This window comes from Dunckerocampus dactyliophorus, chromosome 3 (assembly GCF_027744805.1).
Source record: "Dunckerocampus dactyliophorus isolate RoL2022-P2 chromosome 3, RoL_Ddac_1.1, whole genome shotgun sequence".
NCBI classification, from domain to species: domain Eukaryota; kingdom Metazoa; phylum Chordata; class Actinopteri; order Syngnathiformes; family Syngnathidae; genus Dunckerocampus; species Dunckerocampus dactyliophorus.
In genome coordinates this window covers 14,858,088-14,871,549 of record NC_072821.1, presented here as the reverse complement: position 1 = coordinate 14,871,549, position 13,462 = coordinate 14,858,088, and the positions used below count along the sequence as shown (strand labels likewise).

Sequence of the window (13,462 nt, the reverse complement as noted above, 5' to 3'; positions counted from 1 at the left end):
CTGAACAACTTTACTCTCTTGTTGTCATTACACTAATTGTGTCCTGTCCTCAAAACACTATTTGTGTGTGGTTGTTTAATGAACGGTCTGATGAATGGTCTTCTATCTCACCAGTTGTTATTAACCGTGTTATTATGAGCAATGACGGCTGGCCTTCAAACACACCACGTCATTTAAGTTGAATTCACATTTTGAGTGTATTTTCTGGGATTTCCGAGCATACTTTAATGCAGAAAATTGTACTTCCGCATTTAGAGTTACAAAGTGAGTGATAGGAATATGCACTTATTGTTTTTCTTTTTCTTTACGTTTATTTAGACGCATAATAAAGACGTTCTTGTGATGTTCGTGTCCACTCTGTTTGAGTGGAGATCTGCTTGGTAAATAAAGTTGTGTACAATTTAACTGTTGGCAGTCATAAATAAAACACAAATAATTGACAGCTCTAATAGCGATGAAAGCTGGAGACCCCTGCAACCTGGACAGATTTCTATTTAATAAAAGATATTTATTTGCATGATTTGATTCTGTTCATTTTTAAATCTCAAACTAAAAAAATTTGCCACGTATTTATATTATTCCAAAACATTTATCAAATTAAATTCAGGTTTGTGTCAAATGGTACAAAAATAGTTTCAACACAAATACAGGCAAAAAAAAAAAAAAGAACCAATTAACCGCGAGAAACGAGGGACAACTGCACTCCAGAGTAACTCGCAGCAGTAATTCCACTTTGTCGTAAGTTTAGACAAGCCAGACAAGAGGAAGATGACAGACCTTGTGCACATTCTTTCTTCTTCTATTGTTGTAGTGTGTCACATGGCTTTGTCTGTGTGCCACATGAAGGTGTGCCTTATGTATTACACCGTTTTCACCTAGTACTACCATGTTCCCATGTGGATTACCCCCACCACAACCACCACAACAATTGTCAGTTAAAATCCATGATTAACTACGTTAACAGATTGGTATGCTCAGCCAGTCACACCAAAACCCTCAGCCTTGGGGTATGTAGGGAGCCCTTTTAAAACGCCAAAGAATCGCCTCAATATCTTGAGTTGTTATAGACCTGTCTAAGGACACGCACCTGTGTCTAATCTGCACTACAGACTGCCTTTGCTAAATATGAAAGCAACTGACTAAAACTAATCAAAGTTGCTGTTGCGGCTCAACACTACTTAAAACGTCAAGAGACCAAAGAATACTCACAGGGGCCATTTCATCACCAATCCAATAGTGCAGGTGTTGTGGCAAGAGTGCCAGTAATTTTGGAATGTCCAATGTAGGTCAGGATATGCTAGGCTATTTGAAGAAAACGTTAGCTTACCTTTGAGGGACAGATAGCAAAGCAAATGGTTGTATGTATTCATGCAGCCGATTCAAAGGGAATAATATTTCCATTCCATTTTGTACCTAATGTTGTGTCCCAGTGAGTAATATGCGGGAAACATTACAAAAAAAAGCCAATGCACTGTCTAGTTCTGATTGCCTGACTAAAGCATTATACTTCTACTGTTGAGTAACTTGAGTTCTCACAATCTAACAATGATGACTGGAGACAAAACAGTGTGCTTAAATCCACTTAATCTTGCACGAAGGGTTAATCCCCTGAGACATAACAAACATTCCCAGGCGTCCAAACTCCCCAAAAATGCCTTCAATCACATCGGTGCAACGGGGATATTTCACTCATACTGCTGCTTGGACGGTTTATTCCTTCGTGATAACGTATGTATGCCAGTATGCTGTTTAGCCATTTTGCTTCACTTCAACGTTAAACGTGACTATGACCAAATATGGTCACGTGGAGGCCACTTTCAAAACGCACCTTGAAGCGTTTAACATTTCCAATATAACTTTGCTACATGTTCTACCTAAACACGTTATCAGCCAACACCTCCTCCCGCCTCCTGGGTCGTTTTCGGCTTAAAAAAGTTATTTATCTATTTATTTATTTATTCTTTGTTACCTCCGAGTTCCTCTTGAGCATGGCTGCTGACATGTTGAGATGTTCTCGTCCTTTAAAGTCCGCTTCTTCTACTCGATGAAAAAGTCTGGCCCGGTTCGCCGGATACCTGCCCTCCGCAATAATGTCCAAGTCATGTCTTTCCAAGCAAAACCGACCCCCCCCCCCCAAAAAAAGAATGACGCTCTCAAAGCCTCTTTGGTAGGCTGGACTTGTTGCCATGGTCACGGCTTGTTTACCCCCACTTTTTTGTCGTGATTTGGCTCCCTCGCCTTCTTCCTCCTCCTCTTTCTCGAGGCATTCAGAGGCTCATTCTTGCTTTGTTTATGATCACTGCAGTGCATGAATGTGGATGACCGCGGAAGTATATTCACAAGTAGAGGGAAACCTCAGTGACATAAATGTCCCCAAGTCCACTCCCAAAGATTACTTTCATAAATGGGATTTTTCGTTATGCATCTACACGTGTCCTTATAATAGGGATGGCGGATCGATCCAAACATCAGGCTGATATCCATACTCTAACGTGATGAGATCATTTTCAGTTCCCTTCTATTTTCACAAATATCTTTTTTTGTCAAATTGTTATTGTTGATGTTATTATTATTATATTTATATATTGTTAAATAGATTACAAACTCAGGGAACGAGTTATTGGACACAGGAGGGCTTTTGCGGGCTTGAAGCCAATAGTAGTTTTTACTTTTGTTGAGTTATTTTGCACTATTGACTTTATTTTGCTGAAAGAGTTATGAAAGGTAATAAGGTACCACTTCACTCTACTATAGGCACTTTTGGCCATTTAAAACTCCTGAAATGTTTTTTTTTTTTTAATTCCTTGTTATTTACAGTATCAAATCCTGAAAAATCATAGCAGCATCTTTACCGGGTGTTTTCCAAAAAAGGCATAGTGAAAACAAACTTCAAAATGGGTTAAGATTGTAAAATTAATGGATACTGGATAATTTTGACAAAAACGGCTGCTTGGTAAAAAGCTTTATGCAGTAAAATGACCCAAAACACTTGAAAGTATCTTAAAAATTACAGACTCAGTCTGGTAGTGGTCATTTTTGGCGAGTAAAATGCTAAATGGATGTTGAATTGAACAAAGTCAAAGGGGTAAATAATTTAAATATACAGTCATGGAAAAAATACTTAGAGCACCCTTGTTTCTTCAGTTTCTTGATCCATTTTAATACCCGGTACAACTAAAGGTACATTTGTTTGGACAAATATCATGATGATAGCAAATCATTTAAGAGCTGATATCTAGCAACTTCCATGGTTTTCTTGATAATAACCAAAATCACTTAAGTTCTTGCATGAATAGCTATAGCATTGTACTGCCATAAAATGTAACTCTTATGAGCTATTTTTGTTGTCATTGTTATGTTTGTCCAAACAAAGGTATCAGCCATTCGAATGAACAAGACACTGAAGAAACATGGGTGGTCTAATAATTTTTCCCATGACTGTATATTAAAATACAGTACATCATTTTTCATCCCACATGAACTATTTGACTCTACTGTAAAAGCATTCTCTCCCGTGCTTCTCCCCCTTGAGCGAAGCACGCTCTGTTCTTGTCAGCTGCTATAAAATTGTTCAGCTTTACAGATGCCATGTCTGCTCTGCAGCCTGTGTCTTTTGAGGCAAATGTGTCATCTACTGATGCACGCATCATTTTTAGTAAAGGTAATTACAGCCACCTAGTGGTACTGCCTGCTAATGGGGCATCTTATTGTAAGTGGCCATCAATTGAGGAACTGTGTTTATTAGAGCAGAGAAGCCAGTCTTTGAGGAAATGTTAGCATACATTGACTTGTTTTAGCTTGTTCTTAGTTCTAGCTTGTTTTTTTTATTGGCCCTTTGCATATTGTAAAAACCGGATTGCAGAACAACTGAAAACATTGTATGTGCATGCCAGGCCTGTAGGGGGCGATGTGACGTTATGACAAAAACACATGTGAAGCAACTGCTTGTCGTGGGACTATGCCAAGACGATCCTTTAACACTCTTTGTTGGCGTATAGATAAGACTATAATTTGATGCTATGCAGAGGTGTGGACTCGAGTCATGTGACTTAGACTGGTCAGACTTGACTCACAATTTTGATGGCTTTGGACTCGGCAATGGTCTTGCACTTTGACATCAGTTACTCTGGACTTGATTTGGACTTTGATCTGATGACTTGAAAATATCAGAATTTTCAGTTAATCAGTTGAGTGAAATAAAAAGTATTCCAACTATTCAACTAACATGATCATTATTATGTCATTTCCACAAAGACAACATATTTTCCTTTTGAATCTGCCTCATTGAATGCGTCTACTAAGTACTAACGCCCAATCAAGTTCGAGAACAAACAGTGAATGTGTGTACATTTCTGTGCACTGACTAAATCCTGAATGCCATGTCAGCACTTTTTCTGTGACTTGTCACACTTGTCTTATCTTCTTTAATAAATAAAACAATTCAAAATGCATTCATTGTATTAGTCAAATTTAATGAATTGTTGCGTTGTTAAAATAGCATTTTATTTGGGAGGCACTAAACAGTGCTTAGGTAAGAACTCGAAAAGCTCAAGACTTTGGATTTGGATTTGACTCGGCCTGTCTTGTGTTGACTTGAGACCCGACTTGGACTTGCACGCCTTTACTTGAAACCTGACTCGAGACTTACTTGAGACTTGGAAAACACTGACTTGCTCCCACCGCTGATAATATGTACGTAAGTGCAGTACAACTACACTTTGCCGAAGAAGCGTCAGCGCTGTGGTCCACCATTGTTGTTTTGTTCTGATTTGATTTGATTTAGAACATTTAAAACAGGGTTACGGCCATTAGGTCTCTCCTCATGCCTCACACCTCTGCAAAAGTAGTTTTTCCTGCAAACTAACAAACATGGAGCAAGTTCAAGCACGACTATGACGCACATCACGGTACTACAAGCATTACAAAAGCTGTTGTTCACAATACACGTGGCCGTTCTGTTTGCTGTTCTGTGTGTCTAACTGATGCAGCATCTTCACACCAAATGTTGTGGCACAGCTCATCCATAAAAACTAGCTCCGTTCAGTCTCTCAGGGAGTTTTTAATCATCTGACATATTTGGGAACAGAGGAAGTCAGAAAAATGCAGACATCCGTCACGGCGGAGTGTACCATGAAGTCAGCAGGAAGCCTTGCAATTTGTAAGTCTTGTAACGACTGTCCTTCCTGAAAACACTAAAACCTCAGAACCTCAAAAGACAAAAGACAGAGACACTGGCTGCTCTTAGCCGCAACTCATGTAAACGTAAACACTGCTCTGTGGATGATATCTGCATTCCTCCCCAAGACACTCGCTTCCTTTCAGAGTGTGACACAATCGTCGACCGACAGTCCAATCCAAGTACAACATCTAAGCTCTTCATTCCACTACGCTCTGAGTTAAAGACTTAACACACTTTATTTCGAAAGCGAGTCAAGTTAACACTCATTGCTTGAACACCTGTTAAAGCCGCCATCACATTTATTATCTCAAATAAAACCGCTGAGCTCTACAAGTGTTTGTTTAGGATTCTGCACAAAGCCCAAATCCTCACGCATCTAAAGGGGATTATTCCACACAGCTGTGGGGCTTTTGCCACCTACACTCTAAAAATTCATCTAGGATTCCAGGCCTGCTAAAATGTGGAAATATTGAAACCTTTGGACAGGACTTTATGCACTTTTTTTTTCTCTCCAATGCGTATTCATATGCTGTGCTATTTTGAACACTGATGAGTAAACAATGATTTAGCAGAATTCTCGGTTAATGTGCGTTTGGTATCAAGTGTGTCCCTTTAATGAACTAATCATTCATTTGAATCAGTAACATTTTATTTATCACTATTATTAGTCAACAATCTTATAGTAAACATGGCTTTTAGTCAAATGTGTTGTGATGTTACATGTAAAACTGGTATGTATGAAGTAAGCCTGCTGTGCACTTTCATTGCATGTGTACTTATCAAACTGAACCGCTGGCTTTTAAAAATATTTATGGTACTACTCACATGTTTGGACACATTTTCTCATGCTATTGAATGGGAAGGCGTGTCCAAACTGTTTTGAATGGTAATGTATATGTAAACTACTTCGCTCAGTTGAATTTTTGTTAGTTGACAGGTTTATCCAACAATATCATATTACAAATAAAGCAAGTACAGTTTACATAAAAATATTATGCAAAGATAAGGTTTCTTTTTTTGAGTGTAATTGCTTCGTAATAAACGAAGGTGTGTAGAAATTGTGATTTGACTTCTGACCTGTTCAACCTGTACACAAAAAGCTTTTAGGTTCATTTTTTCCTGTACCACAACATCACAATGATTGAGTCAAAAGAATAATAATAATATATATCAATAATAATGATTATTATTATTGACAATAATAATACCTAAAAATAGCAAGTAATGAGGATCTTTTTTTCTGTGCATTGGTTGACACATTGATGGAACCAGATAATTATAATTATACGGTGGCACCCTGGTTTTCGTTATGAATTCGTTCCAAAAGGTCACACGAAAACCAAAACGTACAAAAAACAAGGTAATTTTTCCCACAGGAAATCATGTAAAGCCAATTAGTCTAGTCCAGACACCCAAAAATATGAACAAAAAATACATTTAATAGAGAATAATTGTAGTTCTGCATGCAGAAAACAATGCAAAGTAATTATAAATAATGGAACGGATGGAATTTATTGTTGTTCCGGCCTCCCCGTGCAAACTGGCAAGATCAAATTCAATAGTGCTTCTCGCCTTCTTTATCAAATCGCTGTCACTCGCAACTTTTTTGGCCCCATGGCGAGTTATTTAGCAGTCACACTCAAAAAAAATTCACAGCCAGTAGTGAGTCAACAATGCTGAGGGTGCTTTGTTTGGGCATTCCATTTTGCGGAATGGTACAGTAGAGGACAAACGGGCTAGTTTGTTATGTGCCAAACCCGAGACATTGTACGAAAACGGACGCTAAATTTTGGCAAAGATTATAGACGAAAGCCAAATCATATGAAAACTGGGGCGTACAAAAACCTTTGTTTGCCTGTATCAATTATTAATAATAATCACATGAAAGAATCACACTAAAAAAAAAGCAATTAATTTGGATATTTTTCGTGCTACAGAAAAATAACCAGGTATGTAACACAAGATATATTCCTACAGGTCACAGCAGCAGTGTGTTATGATGTATTTAAGAAGGATTGCATGCCTGTGTCAGCACAGTGATCCAAGCCATCAATATAAAAGTAGCATGTTGAGACAAACATCAGGGAGTGTAATGTAGTGTGATGGTTGGTAGAACAATGCAGCAAAAATGCATGAACGGGCGTTTGGAAACAGCAATTCCATAGACTAAAGCGACACCTGTAGGCGATAAATTGTAAATGCAGCCCTCGACTGGAAGTTCAAAGTTTTCTGAGTGTTAAATGTCAGCTTTTATGTTGGGAAAACACATACCTGTATATGGCTTCGGCATATATTATTAACTATAACTTTAGTCATGTTAATCATGATTGCAAAAACAGTGAAGAGCAGATGAAGATATGCCCTTTCTTTTCTCTCCGACACGCAGTCATGGATGGAAGAATGTGTACAAACTGCACACTTTAACTATATTTACAGCATCAAGTCAAGCAAATGTAAAGCCTACCTGTTTGTGTAGGTTGCAAACGTGTTTACTCAGTGATCCATTCTCCAGCACACTGTCGCTCTCTTCGTGTGTGCAGCCTGAACAGATTTTTTTTTTCCTGTGGAAAAAATAGTCTCCACCGTGGAACTGCAAAGAAGACTTAGAAAAAAGTGAAATGGACAGGAAACTGTGACGCAGTGCTGTGTGGATCACTTCTCTGGATGAAAAGATGCGAAGGGTGATTAAATATTTGCAGAAGCTCCGCTAATTGGCGGCCAGGCTTGAGTTCAGCAGGATGAAGCAATACAGTCTGTGCACTTTTCATTTTTGGTAGTTATACATCACTTTTACAGCTTTAAATTAAACAACGTCCCACAAGTCATTCAGCAAACCAACTTAGTTAATGTCTGCAGTTTACATAGCTTTATGTAAACTTATGTAATGTACTCCCCTTATAACTAAACGACATTCAGATTATATTTTTGTGCAGATAAGTAAATATACACGTGGCTACAGAACTGTCGCAGTGGTTTCCTGGGACGCCAAGCCAAATGTGTTGCGTGAACAGTGTTATTATTCATCAAAATCGTGCACGAAATCCTGCCTTGTGCAAGAACATTCTCTCATTAGGGTGCTGACAAATCATCGCAAAGTTGCACCAAAAACTTTCCGACACATGCAAAAGCCTTTTGTGCACTACCAGAATGTGGAAGCAAATCATCACATGCATACATAGCACATGTGTAGCGTACAGTATATTGATGAGGTGTCTGCTAACACAGGGTGCACGATCTGCTTTAATGTATGCGCACTGGGGCCAAATAAACCAAATGCAAAAAAAAAAAACAGGCCTTGGGAATAAAACAGTGTTTCATACTGCGGGAAGTATGATGACCCAAAGCACACATCCAAAGCAAACCTCGAGCTTTTCGAGGCAAACGAATGGAATATTCTTGGCCAAGCAAGTCACCTGACCTCAACCTAAATGAGCGTGCTTCAAGTCCCACAAAATTGCAGTCAAGGACTAGCAGAGCACCCAACGGGAAGCAACGCAGGATTTGGTGACATCCGTCAGGGTTTGACTTCAGTTAGGAAAAACGTCATGTGTATAAATGTAATCTGATTTATAAGGTAGGGTACTTTCCAACATGTGAAAACAAAGGCATGGCTTTAAATCATGATTTTGTCTCCAATCTAGTGTGGTGGTGCAGAGGAAAATTCTCAAAATAGCGTGTTACAGACGACTTACAGATGTGACTACAGATGTACACCACTGCACCTGGAGGGAGGGTTTCTTACGGTTCAGGTCTGACGGCACTGCAAAGCATTAACAAACGGCAATGGCACAAGAAATCACAAATATTACACCACTTTATTCCAAAGTTAAAAGGTAGCACAAATACAATGCTAAGTGAGAACACTTCCACGGGCCTCTCGAACTCCGTCATGACAATAACTTCAGTGTAGTGCACCAGGGATGGAGTACTATTCAACAACAAATGTTACTTGGGACATTGATAATGGTAGTTAAATTAATTAGCGTTTTATTAAATCAACATCTTTCTCTCTCGTTGTTATTGATGAACTTTCTTTCCCCTATATCAGGGGTGTCAAACTCGTGCCATGGAGGGCCGAGCCACTGCAGATTTTCTTTCCATCCAGTCACTAAAGCAGGTGATTTTAATGATCAACACCTTCAGTTTGAGGGAAGGAGCTCATCAATTAAATCACCTGCTGAAGAAACTGGTTGGAGAGAAAACCTGCAGCGTCTCGGCCTTCCAGTGCATAAGTTTGACACGTGCCCTATATGCTCGAGTGGGTGAAGGGGGAATACAATAAAAACATGTTTTAAAAAGTCATCAGAAGATTAATAGCACATATTGTATACAACGTGAGATTTCCAAAAACTGCACATCTACCAGCACTGATTTGAGTGAAATTGTCAGTTATATTAATTTTTACGCCTTGCACAAAAAAAAAAAGGATTTTAGATCAGCATCAGTTTAGTGTGTAAAAGGGTGCGACCCAGTTTTGATCCATACTGGTGCTGGAGGAGCAGATATAACAAAACATTGTCTTGTAGGGTTTAAAACATTGTCTTGTAGGGTTTTTATCTGGAATTTATTAGTCTCTAACATCATATTTTCATGATATATGCCCTGCAGAATTGGCACATCTGTGCATGAGTTTTCATTCTGCTTCTGACTTATTGAACACAGTGCAATAATAATAATAATAATAAAAATCAATGTAATCTCTTGTGCTGTCAGTTTTGATCTACTTCTGCTCTACACTTAAGGAGTTATAAACCACAAATGAGATCAGGGAAGAGATACACATCACAGGTTTTGTCACAGTATGCGTTTTTGTTGTTGTTGCTTTTTGTCCAATCCACCTTTAACTGAGAACAACATGGCGATCAAACACAGACTTTCTCTGTTCCTGGACCTGCCTTCTCCAGCGCTGCTGGGCGTGTTCCACTTTGTTCAGCATGTTTGGTCGCGAGTGTGAACGAGACAGGACGTTGTGAGCGTTTGCAAACGGCTGCTGGTCCTGGAAACACATGAGAATGAAGAATAAGCTGAAAGGTTCTGAGAGATTAAGTTTAGTGAATCTAAGTATTTTTTAAATGGTTTCCACCATGGACAATGTCATATATAACACGTTCTCCAAACGTGCTGACTAAATACCTGAAAACCGAAGTCAAAGTTTAAAGTTGAGCCACACTCAAAACTTGCTTATTTTTTTGCAGTGCTTAATCACCGCCACATTTTAAAAAACACGTAAAAAGACAAGTGTACAATGTTAAATTTAGGAAAAATGGCAAATTAAATAAAACCTTCCACTCACCAAAATATGTCAGGGATAATCGGGATAATTGGACACAACATGATTTGTACATGTCAATACATAATTGACTTGATACTATTTCATTCAAGTGGAGTAATTTGGCCCCATAACTACGTATATAGCCTAGCTTGTTGCTTTGCAGCTGGTGTGTGTTAGAAACAAAACAGAAGGTGTTCAAGGTGCTTCCTACAATAACTGAGAAGCGTGATGGCGGCAGACACGAAAGGTAACAATTCTTATTGATTTCCAAATTCCTGTACTTAGTCAATATTATCTATGTAGCAGATATTGTGGGCGTATTTTGCAAACAGCACATCAACAATGACTTCCACTTAGACGATGCAATTACACTTAATATCAAAACCGTGATATTCCTGTCAAGTTGACCATGTGTGTTGTAACCTATCCCAGCTGACTTTAGGTGAGAGGTGGGGTACACCCTGGACTGGCTTGCACACTTGCATTCAGATGTATGGAAAAAATGAGTCTCCATTTAAGCTAACATGCATTTTTGAACAGTGGGAAGCAACCGGAGCACTCAGAGTAAACCCATGCAAGGACGGAAAGAAAACGCAAATTCCACACCACCTGAAAGTGAGGCAGACGTGCAACCACATGATCCACTGGGCGGCCCCATCTAGTTCTATGTTCAGTTATCGTTGTTAATTATCATGCATGTGTACCTAATGTTGTGGCCTGTGAGTGTGTATATATTTCATGCATTGACCAGCTCCCACTAAATAAATAATGTGTGTACAAGGAGAACACTATAGCAGCCTGTACTCTGCAAGTGTGCATGTTTATGTGCTTTCAAATGGCCCCAACAGTGAGCTCACCCATGCATATCTAATGCAACCAGGGAGACAAATATTCCAAATAATACATCTCTCACTTCTTTTGGAGTGCGCGTATTGAAGACATCAAGCAAAACAGAATATTTTAGATCTGCAAACTTGTTAAATTGGATCTACATTAGCATAAAACATTGAAAGAAAGACAGGGAATGTGTAAGTAAATAAGAAAACTATTTGATTAACATTACTATTAAACAATCAGCACAGGTATTTTACTTTTCTTCCTGAAAATAAGTTTTAAATAGGTAACTTTGCATACCCCAACATCATCTTCGCTTTGGATGAGCTGTGAGTGTCCAAACAGTCGTCTTTTCAACATGGGTTCCAAGAGAGTCAAGTAGACCATGTAGAGGAGCAGCAGGCCCAAAATGGACAGGTAAATTATGATGGTGACCTAAAGTAAGGACGCATGGTACAGGTGAACAGGATTATACCTGGAAAATTACTGGAAAGTTTACATGGGATGTATATACATCCCATCTAAGGAATTTTGGAACACTGGACCACTTGGGCACTGATAATTAACTGAAAAATGTGGGGTATTTCTTAAACACAGTCATATGCAAATATATATTTTTTGCACGCAAACAATTTCCAAGACTGATTAATTTGCGGGTATTGGTTGAAATTGAGACAGTTCATATAGATGTGGAATAATAATAATAATAATAAATATACAAATGTGGATTTTTTTTGTTACTACATTATCCTTATCTACTGATAAGGTTCTCATTAGAGTGTGCAAACAGATAATAATATGGTAGTAGATTGATTGAAACAGGCAGTAGGCATAAATTAATGTGCATTTGTGTCAGGGTTATTAGACTAGTACGAAATGAATATAAATCAATGGTTTAGCCTTACAAGTCACATAAAGCAGTATGCAGATCTCATATGCAACATACCTTAATAGTGCCTGAGCTTCTCTCTTCATATTTACACTCACAACGTAAACAGTAGGCCTCCACATCTTTTCCATCAACTGGCATTGGCTCCACAACATGGAGACAGTTACTGGAAAGGAAAACATCAAGACATTCATGCAATGAAGTGCTTTCATCCATGGTGACCACACATCGAGCCTACCAGTCTTTGAGAGACACATTCTGCTTGTAGATCTGTCCTTCGATGTCTCTGTATGGTGGACAGATGCATTTACAACGGATGTCTTCGGAATTCTGTAAGCGAGCAAACGATTATGACACAAGACCTACTTTGGTTTACAACTGTAAACTAGCTAATTGGGTAACATACCACAAATGACTGGTTAGCTATTAAATCAAGTGTGGCAAGGTGTGATACACACACATTTAAGACGGTTTATGTTTGCAATTCCATACATAAATAGAAAATGTATGAATTACGTCTACATCGTCATTGTAGCCCACTGCCATCCATTGACAGGCAAGCTAGCATTAGCCTTACCTTCGCAGTCACCTGGCTTTTTAGCAAAAACAACACAAAGACAACAGTCTGAAGTAAAACCGCAGCCTTCATCTTAAAAAGAAAAAACAGTGGACAAAGAATACTTCAGAAACGGTCTATTTTATCGTATGAACACATTAGCCATGACGCTAGCATTGACAAAAATAAACAGCCTCCAGCCAGCTGCCTTGTAGCTTCCGGAAAATGGCGACGAATTTCCGTACACGGCGCTTAATTATGAACACGGACCTCCTCCGGCGGGCGGTAAAGCATAGTTACCTGGGAAAATAACGGCTGTTTTGAACATAATCAAACTGAACATAAGAAGTATACTTCAACAATAAAATAAAACCTACAAACTAAAACTAAAAATAAAACAAACTTTGTGTGAACAGCTTTTGAGTTAAAATGTGTATTATTTTAAGAACGGGTAGGCTCTGCTCTTGCTGAATAGTTGGGTGCAGTAACGAACATACCCGATGAATTGTAGTCAGCGAATGCGCTGGTAACAAAACTCTGGTCTGCAGAACCTTGAGTGAACATTGTACACTTGTTCACAATTTTGTTTATTGGACTTATCAAGTGCGTTGCTTTGTAGAGTTTGTATATTTGTTTGTGTATGTATGGTATGTATGATCCATTGTGACTAAATGGAAGTGATTCATGAAAGTGACAATATTTAAAAAAAATACAATTGAATGCAAACAAATA

At 38.6% G+C, this 13,462-nt stretch overlaps 2 protein-coding genes across 5 annotated transcripts in view; both read right to left on the bottom strand.

Moving 5' to 3' along the window:
• Positions 1 to 7,772, bottom strand: part of dennd2b (DENN domain containing 2B) — a 55,841-nt gene extending 48,069 nt beyond the window's left edge. For 2 of the 4 annotated variants that reach the window (XM_054770444.1, XM_054770442.1), the window contains exon 1: positions 7,644 to 7,772. The gene's annotated coding sequence lies outside the window, so the exon portion shown is untranslated. Of the gene's footprint in view, positions 1 to 1,969; positions 2,120 to 7,643 lie in introns of those variants that run through there. The other 2 variants (XM_054770443.1, XM_054770441.1) reach the window with 1 other exon arrangement.
• Positions 7,773 to 8,975: 1,203 nt separating this feature from the next.
• Positions 8,976 to 12,944, bottom strand: tmem9b (TMEM9 domain family, member B). Its single transcript, XM_054770780.1, has 5 exons — positions 12,752 to 12,944; positions 12,413 to 12,504; positions 12,232 to 12,340; positions 11,586 to 11,720; positions 8,976 to 10,175 (listed from the first exon to the last, which is right to left on the bottom strand). Exons 1-5 carry the CDS (start codon positions 12,821 to 12,823, stop codon positions 10,020 to 10,022), a joined length of 564 nt encoding a protein of 187 aa, XP_054626755.1. The 5' UTR covers positions 12,824 to 12,944; the 3' UTR covers positions 8,976 to 10,019.
• Positions 12,945 to 13,462: the final 518 nt, after the last annotated feature.